Source organism: Oculina patagonica, chromosome 5 (assembly GCF_052425735.1).
Source record: "Oculina patagonica isolate OP01 chromosome 5, crgOcupat, whole genome shotgun sequence".
NCBI lineage: Eukaryota > Metazoa > Cnidaria > Anthozoa > Scleractinia > Oculinidae > Oculina > Oculina patagonica.
In genome coordinates, this window is record NC_135762.1 from 4,427,835 (window position 1) to 4,445,094 (window position 17,260).

General features: G+C 39.6%; 1 protein-coding gene across 1 annotated transcript in view; it reads left to right on the top strand.

Annotated features, from left to right (window-relative positions):
- Window positions 1-3,447: 3,447 nt before the first annotated feature.
- The window catches only part of LOC144653818 (arf-GAP with Rho-GAP domain, ANK repeat and PH domain-containing protein 1-like), a 45,727-nt gene continuing 31,914 nt past the window's right edge, over window positions 3,448-17,260 (top strand). Inside the window, exons 1-12 of the mRNA XM_078513916.1 lie at window positions 3,448-4,946; window positions 6,567-6,718; window positions 8,465-8,533; window positions 10,242-10,279; window positions 10,934-11,009; window positions 11,761-11,829; window positions 12,933-12,999; window positions 13,077-13,129; window positions 14,495-14,548; window positions 16,107-16,156; window positions 16,447-16,495; window positions 16,890-17,002. Coding sequence (XP_078370042.1) covers window positions 3,617-4,946; window positions 6,567-6,718; window positions 8,465-8,533; window positions 10,242-10,279; window positions 10,934-11,009; window positions 11,761-11,829; window positions 12,933-12,999; window positions 13,077-13,129; window positions 14,495-14,548; window positions 16,107-16,156; window positions 16,447-16,495; window positions 16,890-17,002 — 2,120 coding nt within the window. The 5' untranslated portion in view covers window positions 3,448-3,616. The remainder of the gene's footprint in view (window positions 4,947-6,566; window positions 6,719-8,464; window positions 8,534-10,241; window positions 10,280-10,933; window positions 11,010-11,760; window positions 11,830-12,932; window positions 13,000-13,076; window positions 13,130-14,494; window positions 14,549-16,106; window positions 16,157-16,446; window positions 16,496-16,889; window positions 17,003-17,260) is intronic.

Here is a 17,260-nt window from a genome sequence, read left to right on the forward strand (position 1 = left end):
CTTCGTATGCCGCAAGGATGTCTGGGAGATTTTTGAATGACGTCAAAAATGTGATCCGGTGCACACAAACACAATAGACAAAATAATGGCGTCTTTGACCCGGCGTTTTAATACGTACTTGAACGCGTACGAGGCATTTGATAAGAAAATAAGACACAGGCCTAACATTCACTTTATTATAGAGCACTGTAGGTAAAGTTACCCTGGTTTATGCCAAATGTTCCTAGGTAGGGAAGGGCAACTCTTTTTTACATCCAACCCCCTTTTCCTCACTACGTATTGTCCTCCACCACCGGCCCGCCCCTCCCATCATCCTGCCCCTACTAAAAATGTTCCCTTGGGGCAAGAAACAACTGTTGTATCACGAGACAAAGGTTCGGAACAGCAGCAAATTGATTAGACTTTAAATTTTCCTGGTAGCTGGAAAGGAAAACCACAAAACAATGCGCAACCGCTGTAAAACTAAAAAATCAGCGAAAAAGCAAATTCAGTGACAACGTTTGAGTTTCCCGGAATTTTGCTTTTTAAGCGCAAGAAATGAAAATGACAAGGCAAAACTTTTTTAATTGTCCTTGTTAGTCCGTGGAAAAGCATGGTAAAAGTTTCACTTTTTTTCAGCTTGCAGATGCCGGAAAGACAAGTGATTAACTTTCGCAGTTCAAATCCTGTTAAAATATAAACGGGGTGGTGAATGGTCCTTCAAAAAATGCGTGTCTCGCAAAATTTTTGCCAAATTTCAGGGGTCGTCTTGAATTTTTCTTTGACGCCTTCTCGGAGTCTCGATTTCTTTTGCAAGGCTAAAAAGGTCTCGGGCTCGCAGAAAAGATATCAGTCTCAGTTGTTTCATCAAATATTCGACTGCACACTGATTCTGAAACGGGTGTGTAACATGTTTCAGCGTGATTTTTAATTGAAGGTTTTAATTGAAGAAATCAATTTTTCTGAGTACGGCTGAGACTGTTTGGACAAAAGATAATGAATAATCGAAACCAACCATTGGCGATTTCGACTCATCACGCAGTCGCGTATAAATAAAAGTATTTATTGATTGATCGATCAAGCGCAAATTAGCAATCAGTATCGTTTAAAACCAACACAGTTTTCACTTCCTCAACAAATCTTTCATGGCGTCAGGCACTGTCAGTGAACAAAATGAATAACTGGTTACTGATCTGATGCAAATGCAACGAAACACTGTGACGTTAAGTCAATGAAAGAATTTATATTTGAATTCAGATATGTAATTATGACCACTCAGTTTTTGTTCATCCATTTGGTGGTGTAAGTTTTGTTGTGAAACAAGGTGGTAATGGGGTTATCTTGAACGCGTGATTTGACCAAAAAATAGTGCTTGACACGCGAAAACAGCTTAAATTTAAATCTTGCCGTGATCCGTTCATTGCCAGTGTAGTAAAAGCGTGATCTGCTTATTTTGAGGACCGTGATTCGTGATGGTGATTCCGGCTGATTACGTTCGAGAAAACACAAATCAAAAATGCAGAAGATCAAGAACTCAAAGATCATCTCTTCAGGTGCAGGTGTATTCAAATTTAATAAAACAAAACAAACTCAAATTCAAACAAAAAAAAGAAAACAAAGAATACAACAAAACAGAAAACATGTGACAAATCATGAAAAAGCCGGAAAATAAGGCATCGCGCTTGACAGAATTGCGCGGGGTGGGAGGGGGACTTAGGAACTTTTCCTTGTCAACTTTTGGCAGCTTGCTATTCTGTAACGTGCAAACTTTCGAATTTGCTTAGTCTTGATACGTGCTTGGTAGAATTCACAACAAAAGACCTTCTTAGTATCACGCCCCCTTGCAGGACCTTGCTGACGTCACAAAACTCTCCAAGCGCGGCCACAATGACGTCACAAGGTTTTTTTCCCGTCTGTCGCATGTTTTCTGTTTCGTTTTGTCTCGTTTTTTTTTTTCTTAAATTTGTGTAAGCCTTGTTACAGTTAGGAGCATAGGCGTACGGGCACCTTCGGACCTGGGGGGGCGGAAACCTTATTGCCCGAAAAAAAATGACATGCGTTGAAAGCGAATTAGAGAGGCATATAGAATGGACAACAAAACTTGCATTGGAATAGTTGTGCACCTTGTCTTCTTAAAGTTCTCTAATTAATTTCGTGGCGTTGTCCGTAGATGTCAATGCACAACCTCGTTCCCAGCGTCTCTCATCTTCCCGCCCCCAATGCACTGAATCCTTTTTCTTCGGAAATATTTTATTTATTCACTCTAGTCAGAAAAAAATTAAAGTATTTTTGGGGAGCCAATTTACATTGTTTTCGCCCACTTGAAAGTTATAGAAAAGTGGTTGAAACATTCAGGCGTAAATGGGTTAAAACATTTCGTTGAAAGTTTTAGGCTAGCCATTAGAACTAACTAAACGTTTGGGTCAAAAGCATTATCAGAGCATTAGCTTCATCACATCTGTAACAGCTTTGTTTCAAAGTATTACACTGGATCCACCGTGCGCAAACTCTCAAGCTATGGAAAATCCTAACTTCTGGTCGCCCTCGTCAATTTCCCACTCACTTCAAAATCATTACTACTGAATCAAACTGAGGGGTCATGCAGAATTTTCGAGAAAAATCGAACACAATTATAGCAATTTGCGAGAGGAAACGAAAGCAGACAAGAGATGAGAAATTTAGACTTCTGAGAAATTTAGACTTCTGAACCACAAAGTTTGGTATATTTCCAATACTTTTTTGCTGATGTAATTCGTTTTGAACATAACTTTGAGATTTGTCGGCTTATTTTCAATTTTTTCTCTGGCTTATTGCCCGAATTCTGAGCATTTTGCCCGAAAAGTTTCGGCGCTGGGGGGGCTGCAGCCCCCCTCGCCCCCCCGCCTCGTACGCCTATGGTTAGGAGTTGCTAAAACATAATTTTGAACGCATTACATCTCACTGAATGATTCCTTATTGCTGTGGGCCTCACAGGGAGGGTCCATGTTCCCTTTTTCCCAACAAAATTTTGCCCATGTTCCTGTGTTCCTTAAAAGTAATGCTTCGATTTTGATTTTCCCTGTTCCCTAAAATATGCTTTTTCCCCCGTGTTTCCAGTTTTATTTTCCGTTTGTTACATGTTCCCAAGAAGGTTAATGGCTATGTTCCCTTGTTCCCTGAAAACCCCTGGGAGAGGCTCATTCCTGAGTACGGAGCCGGAAAGCGCGTAAAAGGTAATTGTACATGTTTAGAACGGTAAATGGTAGAATATTATGGCATTCCATAACTGCTCGTTTTCCTTCTATTTTTGGTAAAACATTAAAAACAAGCGAACAACACAACAATATTAAAATATATACGCTTTTGTCGTCCCCCCCCCCCCTCCCCCTCCCCCCGTCCCCGTCGGAAGTTTTCAGGTCCCGTGACTGCTGAAGTGTGGTCAGCTGTGGTCAGCACAGCCCCTCATCGCGATTGTGCGCATTCCAAAGGTCCCGGAAGCTGTGTATATCGAAAACATGACTCACTTGCTAATGTTATAGGGGGTTTCAAAGACGCGATCCTGATAGGCTTATGCTTCAAGTCCCAGCAAATCAAGCCTGCATCATCCCTTGATCTACAGCAGCATGGATCTTAGGAAAACTACAAGAATTAGCCTCTGATGGCTGCCGCAAAAGAGGATCTCGAAGCGGTGAAGGAATGGCTCGCGACCGAGGTTAAGCTCGATAGGTATGCAGATAAACTTGAGTCAAATGGCTTTACATCCTTGGAGTTGTGTTGTTCCATCAATGAAAATGCTCTCGATGAAATGCAAATTGAAGCACCGTATCATCGAAGGCGATTTTTGAAGTTTGTCGAGGAGCTAAAAACAAAACTTGGCATGAACATGGATTTAACAATCGGGGAAGACTGTGTCATCGCAAATACGGAATTGACAAGTCATAGTTCCGAAACAGGAAATGAACAGCCAGGTCCGCTAGTAAATTTTGATAGCGAAGACCATTGCAGTGGAAGTTCCGTGCCAAGTGAAGATATGAACGATAAAGATGTCAATGTGCCCATGCTTCCTCCAAAGAAAAAACAGCAATCTGTCAAATTACCTCCTCCTATCCCTCCAAGGGCAGACTTAGAAGAAGTGGAGGCCTCGGAACAAAAATCAACGGCTATAGATACTCATGCAGGAGATTTAAAGCAGGTTTCTGTTCCTGAGAAGCCTGCTGTACAGCCACAACAACATCAACAACAACAACAGCCTGATGTTCCTCCCAAAAAGGTGCCTGTTAAACCACCTCGAAGAACAACACCTAGAAAAAAATCCTCTGAAAATGCTCCAGAGGTTATCCCAAAAACTAAGATACAGACTGGCATGCAAGAACAACATACGATATCTAGTAGCCACATTGACAATGCTGCAACTGTTAATCCACCAGAAGAAAGAGACAATTTTGTTCAAGTTAATTCTACGTCAGTCGTTCCAGAGCTGCCGAAACCAGAAGAAGATACAAACAAGATAATTTCAGGTGAGGAGGTTAATGAAGAAAGACCAATGCCACAGATTGAACCAAAAAGGCCAGCACCAAAAGCACCAGAGAGAGCACCATCAACAAGACCAATACCAAAACCGCGAAATAGAGTCAAGTCAGAGGACAATGTATTATTGTCTGATTTGTTACCTAAGAGTGACACAGCAAATGATTCTAGGGTGGATATCTCTGCTCGCTTAAACAATACAATTGAAAAGAGAACACAGTCATTTTCAACACCAGGAAACAGAAGGATTGATCCTACTGACGAGAAACCATCAACAATGCCCAGAGCTGCAACAGTGAAAAGACCACCCCCTCCAGCCCCACCCTCTCGACAAGGTGGCTCAAGTGTTGTTAGGGCCCCTGTTAAACAAGAGGTTCCAAATATGCCATTACCTGCTGTGCCAGTTACGGGAAACATTCCAAGCCAGTCATCATATGTATTGGTTGGTGCTTTTCAGCAAGGTAACTAGCTGAAATAAAGTAGAAATTCTATGTTACTCCAAGATTATAAATAGGCCTTATCAGGGTTTTCGACGCCATCCCTGAACGCTTTCTAGCCCCGCTGCATCCTTCAAACTCGGCAAATAAAAACTTTTGCCTAGTATCTTAACTTTACAATTCATAATGTAAGCCTAAGTTATCCAGAATTCAATTTTTGTAAAAGATATTTGCCTTCGGATTCCCATACAAACACTGTAATTTCTACCTGCTTTGCCTACTTGTCAAGATGGCCTCGAAAACCGTGATAAGGCCTATTGATATTTGATTTAATATGATTTCATATACAGTGGAATCCTGATCTCTTGAACCCTAAATTTCTGGAACCTCCTAATTACTCAAACCGAAGGTCATTTCTTCTTCCTTAAATGAACACTGTAATTTTTGCCCCAGTTTCTTGAACTTCCCAAATTCTAAAACCAATTTTCCTCTCCCTTGAATGTTCAAGAAATTGGGATTCAACTGTTCACTGTATGAAACTCTTTTTAGTTCATGCTCCAGTTAAGGAGCTTTAAATTGGAAAGTGTTGTTTTCCGCTGGCTGAGGAAGGAATGAAGTGAAAAACGTTTTTCTCACACTCATGTGGGAGTCTGGGTGCTAGTTTGCATGGGCTCTAGGTCACTTGGTTTGACATGGTTCTCAGTTTTCTTGTTGCGGTTCAACATTGCCTGACTCCTGCCCTCCCACCCCTTGTTGCAGTGTTGGTAGCGGTATTTTTTCCTTTCTATTTCCTGAGGCTCTTGTTGGGTTTGCCGTTTTTTGGCATTCAGTTGGAGGACTTCTTTTTAAGTTGAACATTTTTTTCATGATTGCTGGTCAGTTGTCATTTTTGCATTGAAATTTTTTCTAGTGATTGTTATGAGAGCAGTAGTTCCGTTTTGATATGTCTTAAATAAACGTCAGGCTGCGTTATTCGGCTTGGCATAGCCCTCAGTTGTGTTTGATAATTGAAACTTTATGCCTCTAGAAATGTCACTTAAATTTGCTTAATTCTCTTCCCTGGTTTAGTGACTCCCCCTCCCCCAAAAATGCTGATTTTACGGTTGTAAAACATTAAATATTTAATATGTCCCTAAAAATGTCCCATGAAAAGTAACATTCAACCCACTAAATGTGGTAATCTGAAACACACTTACTATCAACTTTTTTTTAAACAAAAACCTTTGGGGAAATAACGTTATTGACAGTTACATTCATGTACCCATTGGCAAACACCTTTTAATTAGAGGGTTATCAAGCTAAAAAGCAAAGGGGAGCAGGGATGGCACAGGGATGGCAGGGATGGGAGCAGGGATGGCGCAGTGGTGAGAGCGCTCGCCTCCCACCAATGTGGCCCGGGTTCGATTCCGGCCCGGTACCATATGTGGGTTGAATTTGTTGTTGGTTCTCGCCTTGCTCCGAGGGTTTTTCTCCGGGTTCTCCGGTTTTCCTCCCTCCTGAAAAACCAACACTTCCAAATTCCAATTCGACCTGGACAGAGGACCCGCATGAAAACCAGCTAGCGCTGATGTGGCTTCCTCTCTAAATATAGTAATTTTTTATTTTTAAGAAATTATCTTTAAACTGTTGTGTTTAAATTATCAGGGGAACACCATGGAGAATCAAGGCCAGTTGTCAATCAACCTGCAGCAGCTGAAGACATTTATGAACAAGTTTGGTCAAATAAGGGAGAAACTGACTATGAAAGCGATGAGTCTTTAGATGGAATGGTTGATGATCTGCCAGAATTTGGAAAGGTATTATACACTTGAACCTATATTAAGCAGCCAGCTATCGAATTCCTGAAAGTATTGTCAGTGTAATACTGTAAATGAAACCCATACATGTATTGAGAGGCCACTTCCATTATAATAAGTGACTGTGACCAACTTTTGGCCATCCCGATGAGGATTCCTCTATTGGTTTTACCTTAGCCTGCGTTGCAGACGAACAAAACCCCGGCTATATCCGTCTGCGAATTAGAGCACAAAAGCTTGTTCCGGCCCCCTGCATGTTACCAGAGATTTCTATAATTACCTCTGATTGGCTCTTCGATAGGGCCGTTCTTCCGTGCGCCGTGATTGGTCGAATGGATGTCGTAACACCATAGTTACGCTTTTGATGATTAACAGATGCACAATAAACTTGCGGCGATCATGGCAGATCGGTGAAAATAAACATTTGAAGCGGTAAAAAAGCAACCGGTTCAAACTATCTGATAAAAAAGAAAACAATAACAACAAGCAGCAAACACAACTGAAAAGCAAAAAGGTCTTTGTCTTGTGGTGAAAGAATGTCACACAACGAACCATCCGTCATCCGTGATGAGAAGCAACATGACCTTGCAACACAACAAACAGCCAAACCCGGCGTTACAAATGCAGAATGCAAGTAGTCGACATCTTCACGGAAAATTTAGGATCAGAGCAAATATTTCGAGAGCTCAAAAAATATCTTGCAAACATGAATGTTCAAAGACTAACCGCAATAGTAATTACATATGGCAAGTTTAACACAGAGGTGTCAAAACAGTCAAAATATACAAACGAAAAGCCGTGCAGACTATGACCTCTACACATTTGCTATTAAAGCGACAGTTTTATGGCCCTACGCAATTTAAAACGCCTCCAAATAATACAGCTTACAGCATAAAGTGCCCTTTCTAAACAAGTGATAGCAAAGTAAATTGGATGACCAATTCCACAGAGCGGCAAATATACAAATTACAGTTATTACTGTATACGACAAGAACGCCTTAGTGTAACTGGTATCTGGTATTCATCGAATGCGTAACTATGGTTTCACAAGATCCACTCGACCAATAACGGCGCAGGAAAGAACAGCCCTTTTTTAAGAGCCAATCAGAGGTTATTATAGAAATCCCTGGTAACACGCAGGGCGGAACAAGCTTTTGTGCTCTAATTCGCAGACGGATATAACCGGGGTTTTGTTCGTCTGCAACGCAGGCTAGTTTTACCTCTATATGTATTAAGTGGCCAGCAAGAATTTTATGTAGTTTGGCCTTGCTTTGAACAAGCTAAATAGAAGAGGACGACTGATAAAAACATTCACATGCTTATTTTGACATGACACGTTTATCGTGACGTGATTCCATTGCACTAAGCTAAGTGAGTATCTTTTTGATTTCCTGGCAATAAATTGTTGTTTCTACCACGCCTTATGCAAATTTCTGATGAACCCCTATAAAGTGGCTGTCTAACATTTCCTCAGAGGTCGCCGCTTATTGGGGGTTCGACTGTACAGTACAGTTACATTTCTTGTACCTGTAGGAGATTATAACTGCCAACTCTTGTATCTTAGGCTTTAGAACTAGTTTCACACCCACAGATCCAAGACATCAATTTCATGCCACCTTACACATGCACTACAGACCAACTTCTCATACCAGACATACAAATCTGGACTACTGGTCCTTTAGTCGAGCCTTGTTGGTATTTATTGCTGGGGTTTAAAGCTGATAATTATTATGTTGTTTTTATTAGCCAAGAGGAGACAGTGTGGACAGTGTCGGTGATAACTCTAGGATGTCTACAAACATTCTCAGCCCTAGGGTAAGTGTGCTGTTCAGGCAGTCTTTGGTCTCCCTGTGGTACAAGTTACTTGAAATAAGTACAAGGCAATCCATTGGTAGCACAGCTTTAGTCAAGCCATTTATTATATTATAAACCTTGATACAACCACGGAGGCACAGTGACTAGTGCACACATCACCCTCATCATGATCAAGAAAACAACATTGTTTGGCAGTTGAAGTGTTAGTTGTTTTAATCATAGACAACAAAATACAGTCAACTCTTGTTATAGTGGACACGCTCTGGGCGTTGTTTTGTGTCCGTAATAGTCAGAGTCCGTAATAGTGGGGTGTGGCAAAAAAAAAAATGCTGCAAACATACAATTAATAAGTAAAGACTATGAGGAGCTTATTAACAGTGGTGAAATAATAGCTAGAGTACGTACTGTAATTATAGCGGGAGTCATTTCCAGTCAAACCTCTGTAGCTTTCACCGGGGATCTGGATTTTGTCCATAATAGCGGGGTGTCTGCAAAGCCAGAGTTGACTGTACTTGCAATGTGCCTCTCTCTGCTTTGGGGCAATGACAGAATAAGGAGTTAAATCAAACATAACAGTAATGAGAAAATCACTTAGCAGGTTTATTGGCCAATTCTCAGGCCCTGCTCTATGTTGTATATCTTGGTTCATTTCTTAGCTGTCCTCTGCAAGACAAATACCACTGTGGTCAGTTTACTCAGTGACTGTATTTGGAGTTTGGCCCTTGCCATTGTAAAATACTTGGGTATCAGCTAGTAAACAAATTAAAGGGAACCTCTGTTGTTTAGGCAAGTTGACGTTGAGTTGTTTGAAATAATGCCTAAACTACAAATTTTACAGGACAGGGGAGAAACAGCATTTAATTACAACCGTAAACGGAAAAGATTATGGCTTTTAAATTTCCCGCTCGGCGCCATTTTGGAATTTATGAAGCCAGTGCGTTGCCCAATTGTTTCACACAAAAGAACCTCTGCTTTCTAATAATAGCGGCAACGCAGTGACGTCATAAAATTCAAAATGGCGGCGCGCTGGAAATTTAAAAGCACAAAAATTGACAAATCAAAGGCCCAGTATTCCAATTAAAAAATGGAATCCACGACTTTAAACAACCAAAACGATTTTAGACTGTGGTAAACTTATTATTTTGACCAAAACTGTTTTACAGTCGAGGTTCCCTTTAAAGGGACTATGTCACGGCTAAGTTAATTTTATGTTATTAAATTTTGCCAAACACCCGCTATGAAACTAAATGTTTGCAAAGAAATTAATTTTATGATTCTAAATGACAAAACCATAGCTTCACTACAGCCAAATGTGTTTCCCGGCGTTATAATTTAAAGTTACAAGCAAACAAGATTAACTTTGAAAACTGGTCCGCCGGATCACTTTTCAAAAACGCATATCGCAATCCATTTCAATCTTCGTCACTTTTGGCCATCCGTACCTTCTTTTGCATTTGGTGTATTATTTAAATATTCTTTCAATGTTTTAAGATGTTATTTTATATATTTAAACGAATTTGGTGGTCATTTCCTATGCCTAAGTTTGGCTAAAATCCGTGACACGGTCCCTTTAAGGTGGTCAACAGTAGTTGGGGTCCTGTAAAACCATCCTAAAGGTAATCACATAGTTATTCAGTCCTATACTTATTGTAACAATTTTATTTGTTCATGAGTGCTTTTGTGATAATCCTTTTGTTCACACACACAGGTTCGTAAGAGAGACGGATACCTTTGGAAACAAGGAGGGTAAGTTTCCTTATTTAAAAGGCTTCTTGCTTGTAAAGATCAAGCCGGGACCGGCTTAGCTGCCGAGCGAGTGAGCCGAGCGACGAGGAGGCCCCCGGGAACAAGGGCGACGCAGGGGAGAGGGGGGGAGAAGGAGCGACGGAGGGGGAGAAGGAGGAGGGGAGTGAGGGGGGGATGAGACGGCCCATTGACACCTCACTGGAGAGGGACAGACACACGACCCAGGCCCACACGAGCCACGAGAAAGGGGAAGGGCGCCGCGCGCGAGGGGGCGGAGGACAGTGAAGGAGGAACACGGCCCGACCGGCCGAGTGAGGGGGGGGGCGGCCGAGGGGGGGTGAGAGGGGGACAGGGGGCCCACAGACGCAAGCAAACACGCCCCGGCAGCACCACCTTAGGTATACTAGTAGCCGGATAATATGCTTGAACCTCTCTCTTGGCATTCAAAAGGGCCTGCAATATGATAATGTACAAGTAATATTGCACTGTTCAGACTAGTAAGTTTTATTTAGCCAGTGTGGGCCATTCAGTGACATGACATTGACTGACGAATCCATAAACAGTAGGCTGAGCACTTAGATTAAAGATAGGTAGGAAAATAGGGGGAAAGTCGTTTATTATTCAGTGATACAAATATTTCTGTTTTTCTCTCAGGCAAAAGAACAATAAAGGATGGAGAAAACGTTGGTTTGTTTTTGACGGGAAAGACTTAAGATACTTTAAAGATAAGGTAAGTTGAACAGCAGACGTGTAACTTCTCCAACGTATACTGGTCAGGAATTATTTTTTAAGCCATACCGGTAATTCTATATGTTGCTTGTCAGAGCATTGTGTAAAAAAATAAGTAAAATTCTCTCATCAACTCTAACCCCCCACATGCTTTTATGTAACAAACCAGATTTTTAGCTAAGGCAATCATCAGCATCTCTCAACATTCTGGGGGGATCTACGTGGAGGGTGCAGCAGGTACGCAACCCCCTGAGATGATCTGCAGCTTTCTCATAAAACTGGTATTCTGCAAAAAAAGGTCAGTTATGCCATTACTTAGTGGGGCACCCCCTTCTAACAAAAATCCTGGATCCACCCCTGAAATTTGGCGTGGCAAAGACAAGCCAAGATAAAATCTATAGTGCCGATGCCAAGTTATCCAGTTATTTCAGGGGTGAATCCAGGATTTTTCTTAGGAGGGGGTGCACCACTAAGGAATGGCGTAACTGACTGGTGACGTAAACAAATTTTAAAAGTGAATACTAAGCCGAAGGTCATCTCAGGGAGGGGTGCGCACCCCCTGCACCCTTCCCCTAGATCTGCCCCTGTATTTGGTGGTCAAATCAAGCTGGTGGTCAAGCCAGGTCAGAGCTCTTGACACTTCAGTTCTGACAAGCAGCTGAATTACCCTGGCTGTGTTCAGTGTATAAATAGCTCTGACATTAGTGCTTATCTGTATTTATAAAATCATTCTAATGCAAACTGTTTTACAGGATTCGCTGAATGAATCTCTTCATATAATACCTGTCAGTCAAATAAAGGACATTGAAATTGTCAAAGATGTGAGTATGCCGTGACCCTTCCTTACAAATTTTATCAATACATGGTCAAACAAACAAGTAACTGGAATAAAGAAAATTGTCAACTAGGGCTTGTGTGTAACTGTTGAAACTCTAGTTGTGAGATAAGGTTGCCTCTGTAAGCTCAATGTCTGCTCCTCTCTCAAGTCTGGGGGGAATGCAAGACTTGAACAGTGGCTGGTACATACATACATAATCACTTTTATTAACCCTCGGATTTGAAGAATAGCTTTATATCTCCAAGCACGTCAACAGATGAGTATGCACAGTACTACGGGCAAAGACCAGACCACAACACCGAGAACTCCTTGCCCTACTCTTTACGATAAGTGTGTGGGTTCTTTTACGTCCCCTGCTGATCGGACACTGAAGATGCAGGAGATGGGGCCTAAGTTTATTGTCCTTATCAGAGAAGACTAGAATATATAACCATTTGCAGATGTCATTGCAAATTCAGCATATTCCCTAGTTATTTTAAGACCCTGAGTGTTGGTCCGGTCTGGGACTTGAACCTGAGACCTCCCCCACAGTAGTCCGTTGCTCAACCAACTAAGCTAACCAGTCGGCGGTAATATAATTGAGTAAATTTTTTTATTGTCCATGTCACAAACCTCTATTAAAAGTTTTTTGTTTTTTCTTTTTTTTTAAAACATTTTTTTTTCCCCTCTTTTTGGGTTTTTCACAAAAATAATTTTTTTTTATAAATTAAATTTTTTTTTTTTTTTTAATTTATTTTAAAAAAGCTCCCGCTAATTCATACTCAGTTATTTTGAATTCCCCGTTATTTCGAACTAAGACCAATTTCCCTTGGATTTGCCTTTCAGTCATTTTTATTAATAAATACTTTCAGCTATTTTGAACTCCTGCTATTTCAAGCTGTTTTTTGTTTTCCCTGATGGTTCAAAATAGCTGGGTTCAACTGCTGTTACCCGTGGCTAAAAAATTATGTCAAATTCATGATTCATTATATAATGGATTCCCAAAAAATAGATGTGTTAGAATTTATCTTTAGAGATAAAAAGACACTATTACTAGTTGGTAACTTCTTGCTTATTGTGGACTTAATATGTCTCCTTTTTTTTCAGGAAAAACGTGCCACATTCAAAGTGATAACTCCAAATAGGACATTTATTCTTGCATCTGAAAACATCAGTAAGTTGTTTTTGTGATTCATTTTGAAGTATTTGGTTTTCAATTTTTTGGATATTGTTTTATTTTTCTTTTAATAGCGGAAATGAATTTGTGGTCTCAAACCCTCATGGAGGCGATCATTAGTTATAAGGTAACAGTTTATATTCTTAATGAAGAGAAGATCCTCGCAGTTATGAACACAACTTAAGCAGGGAAAAGAAAGCCTGAAAAAATCAGTCTGCCGGGACTCGAACCCTGACATTTCGAGGATCTTCTCTTCTCTTTTTCTTCATCCGCAGTTCAAATATATGATTTCATATATTCATGATTTCAGTTTATATTCTAATGTTTGATTGAAAAAAACTCCTGACAAACTTAAAAAAAATTAAATCCAAATTATTATTGTTACATTTTCAAAATGGAGCAAGTTTTTTATGGGAGATAATTGTTGGGTTTTGTTAGCAAACAAAATGCAGTTAACTGGGTAGCGCTAATTAAATTAACTGCCATACAGATTTGAGCATAGGTTGGAGCAATTAAGGGCCAGTGAAAGTGTAATCATTATTTTGTTGTAGCATTTAAAAAAGCTATGAATTGATAATTATTATAACGTATAGTAATATCCAGTGCAGGGAACATGCAGGGGGAGGAACTAGGGGGGCTTTAGCCCCCTTCCCCCACTTTTTTACAGTTACAAGAAAAAAAATTAAGAGAGAAACAAAAAATTACTGAAAACATTTTGTTTCTGGATGCAATAATTCCCAGAAGCTGGTGATAAAATTTAGATATTGATTTAGTCCTTGAAGGACAAAGGTAACAGAAACTGATGTAATTATTAAAATAGAAGTACTTGCCTTTTACTTAAATATGTAAAGAACAAGAGAATGCTGACAGTTGTCTTAAAAATTTTCAGTTATAATCAAATGATCTTAGGCTGATATGGCCAGGATCTTGCCCTTTACTAAAAACTGGCTTTTTAAGGGCAAGCAGGCTTCTCAGGAAAAGGCCTGTTTCATCATGTTCATTATTGGTCTGTTTCAATCCGAATGCATGAATGGGTTTAGTTTATAAGGTGATACGGTTTATTGTCCAGTACAGCTGCTAAAGGTTAGATTATTGTATTTTCATTTTTGCAACAATGAAAGTGAAATTGTCTTTTTTCTTTTTTTTTCGAACTGGTATCATCTAAGTAACGGAAAGTTCAGCATGGTGAGAAAAGTTTGTGTCTTGATGTAAGGTTTTAAGGGCCAGTGAGTAGTTTTATTAAAAAGTTTTATGGAGCAGCATTTCTTTACAATTTGCAACATATTTGTTGTTTAATTAAATTGAGTGTTTTTACAGCAATATATAAAAGCTGAAAATTTGATTTTTTTTATTTAAAATGCATTTTTCGGTATCTGAGAGAAATTAAAAATCCAAACTTTTCATGGAGAAACATCCCCTGGACCCCCCTACCCACTCAAATTCTTGCTACATGGGCCCTGCAATGTAAACGTGAATTAAACTTTTTTTGTAGGGAGATAACAAAATGTGGAAGAGTGGAGGAGAAATGTGTGATCCAGACAAAGAGGTAGGAAAGTTTGTTTGTTCAATAATTTAATGTGACACAAATAATTCTTAAAATGTTTTCACGTTCACCCAAAAATCATGGCGATCACTGTTTAGACTGTTATGCTCGGAAGTTGTAAGACCTGGATATAATTGTGTCTGTAAAGATCACACTCATGGCAAAATAGCTGACAAAAGTTTCATCTGTTTAAAACCCAACCACAGAGCTAAAACAAAGGCGGAACATTTACTAGAACAACTGAAAAATCAGAAATAAAGTCACGAAAAAGAAGATGATTCTCGATTCACGTCTAATTCAACTCTAAGTTTACGGGTCATGTTTAAGCTAAAAATTGCATCCACACGCACATGAATACATCTTAAAATTGGGAAACATGAATCACGAAAAAATAAAATCCAAATTCATGTTTCATGGCAAAATAAATAGCCTCAATCATGCTTCACCTAAAAAAGTATAGGGACGTGGTTTTTAATGGACTTGAAGAGAAGACAGTGTTTTGTGAGGTTGTATATCTGTTGAATGTTAGGGCCCTTTTCATCTGTCAGAACTGGCCGGCCAGACCGGTACATTGGAGAACAGAATTCCGTTGTTAGTCAGATTTGTCCTATCAAATTAGTCAATACATAAATGTTATACATTGTAGTGGTGGATTTGTGGGAAAACCTTGTGGAAAAGTTCCATTTTACATTCAAACCTGCCGGCCCGGCTGGCCAGTTCTGACAAATGGAAAGCGCCCTTAGTATGTTGGAAGGTAGACTGATAGGTGGGATTTAATGCTGGCTGGCGTGCATTGTTGTGTTGACAAATTATCCTCACAGGGCTTCTCTCCACTCTGGATTTTGTGGTAGTTTAAAATTAATTTTAGGTTAAAATCAGGGCTCGAGACTAACGGTAGCCAACTAGCCAAAGGCTAGTAGAACTGCAGTTTTGGCTAGTAGATTTTGGGCTTTCACTAGCCAAGATGGCTAGTGGAAATTTTAGGCAGTTTTGTGAAAAAGAAAAATTGAAATAATTTGACTCTGAAAGAACAGAACTAACACAGTTGACATATATCAAAGAATATGGACAAGCTAAAGGTACCGAAAAGCGAACAATCAATAACTTTTTTTAGGACTTTCCAGTGACGAAAGCGACAAGTAAAAGAAAACGGTTTCTGCTAATTTTTTTCCGGCCTGGGAAATCGAGCATACTTGGGTAAGGTTGCATGAACAACGAGGATGAGAGGTCGCATACGTGAACACTTTCAAAAAAGCCTTCATGTGCACATGTAAGATGTGGTTCCGATGGATACCCGAGATATTCTGTGGTGGGTAGGAACAAAAACGTAAGGAAAACCAATTTTGTCCGATTTGTCATTGGCTTTTGCCTGAGGTGGCTTGGTAAAAAAAGAAAAAATGAAAGCTATGCTTGAAAGTTATGGCTAGTAGAAAATTGGTTTTGGCTAACTAGAGAAATCAAAGGTGTCACTAGCCACTAGGCTAGTTAGCAAAAAAGTTAGTCTCGAGCCCTGAAAAAGGTTTTTGATCTAGTTTGATTTATATTTTCACATCTTTTTCAGGGATGGCTAAAGAAACAGGGGCATAATGTTGTCGCAGATTGGAGAAGAAGGTAATAATAATTTATTGAATTTGTTTCTTGCTGAATAACGCGTACTAAAAACTAAGGCCTTTTTTTATCCAGAAGATATACCAGAAAATGTTTACCGTAACAACAACATAGACTGTATTACCAAATAAAAAATTAAACTTTAATTTACATCTCAATACCTGATGCCAAAATAAGGAAATGTTACTCAGGATAACCGAACGCTAAACAATGCAAGCTGTGTAAAAAATTTTCAAAACTAAAAAAAAATCTAAAAAGGTAAAAAGTTTTTACAAACTTTGTTTTCTTCTTAGATATGTTGCTGTCAAAGATGACAAGATCTGTTATTATGACACATATGAGGTGTGTTTCTTTATATTAATTTATTTTTTAGTATAAAATGGTTTATATTTAATATCAGGGCTTCAAATAACAGTCAGACGTCGGACAGTGGCCGACCACAATATGCCAATGTCCGATAAAATTCCAACTGTGGTTGAACAGAATGTCCGGACAACTTTTTTTGTTTGCTTTCCAGTGCAAACACCAGTGTTCTGCATTGGCAATGTATTACATAAGCAGGTTCACATATCGAGCAGTACTGTAATATGATGTCCGACCTCACTTTATTTTGTCCAATCAAAGTGGTGACTAGATCGGACGCATGTCCTTTCAAGGGAAAAAAATTATTTGCAGCCGTGTTATATTGCATTTGTCATATACAAACTGTAACTTTTTGATTTTTTTTTTCAACAAGGACTTCATTTATGCAACACCAATAAACTGCATAAATGCTGCACTTGCCAAAGTGAAAATGGTTGAAGGACACAAAAACAGATTTGTGATCATTACGTTCAATAAGTCTTACAGGTTAGTGTGCTCTGCAGTCTCCACTGTCACTTGTAATGGTTTGTTACCATAATGATTTGATTTAGCGCCCTCCTTCCAATAAGCACTCCCTTCCGAATAAGCGCCCCCCCCCCTTTGAATGTCTTTTTGTAATAAGTGCTCCTTTTCTAAGTAGCGCCCCCATTCTAATAAGCGTCCCCATTCTTATAAGTGCCCTATTGTAATAAGTGCCTCTATTGTGGATATCTGCCTCTACTGAAGTCATCGACGTCGAATGGA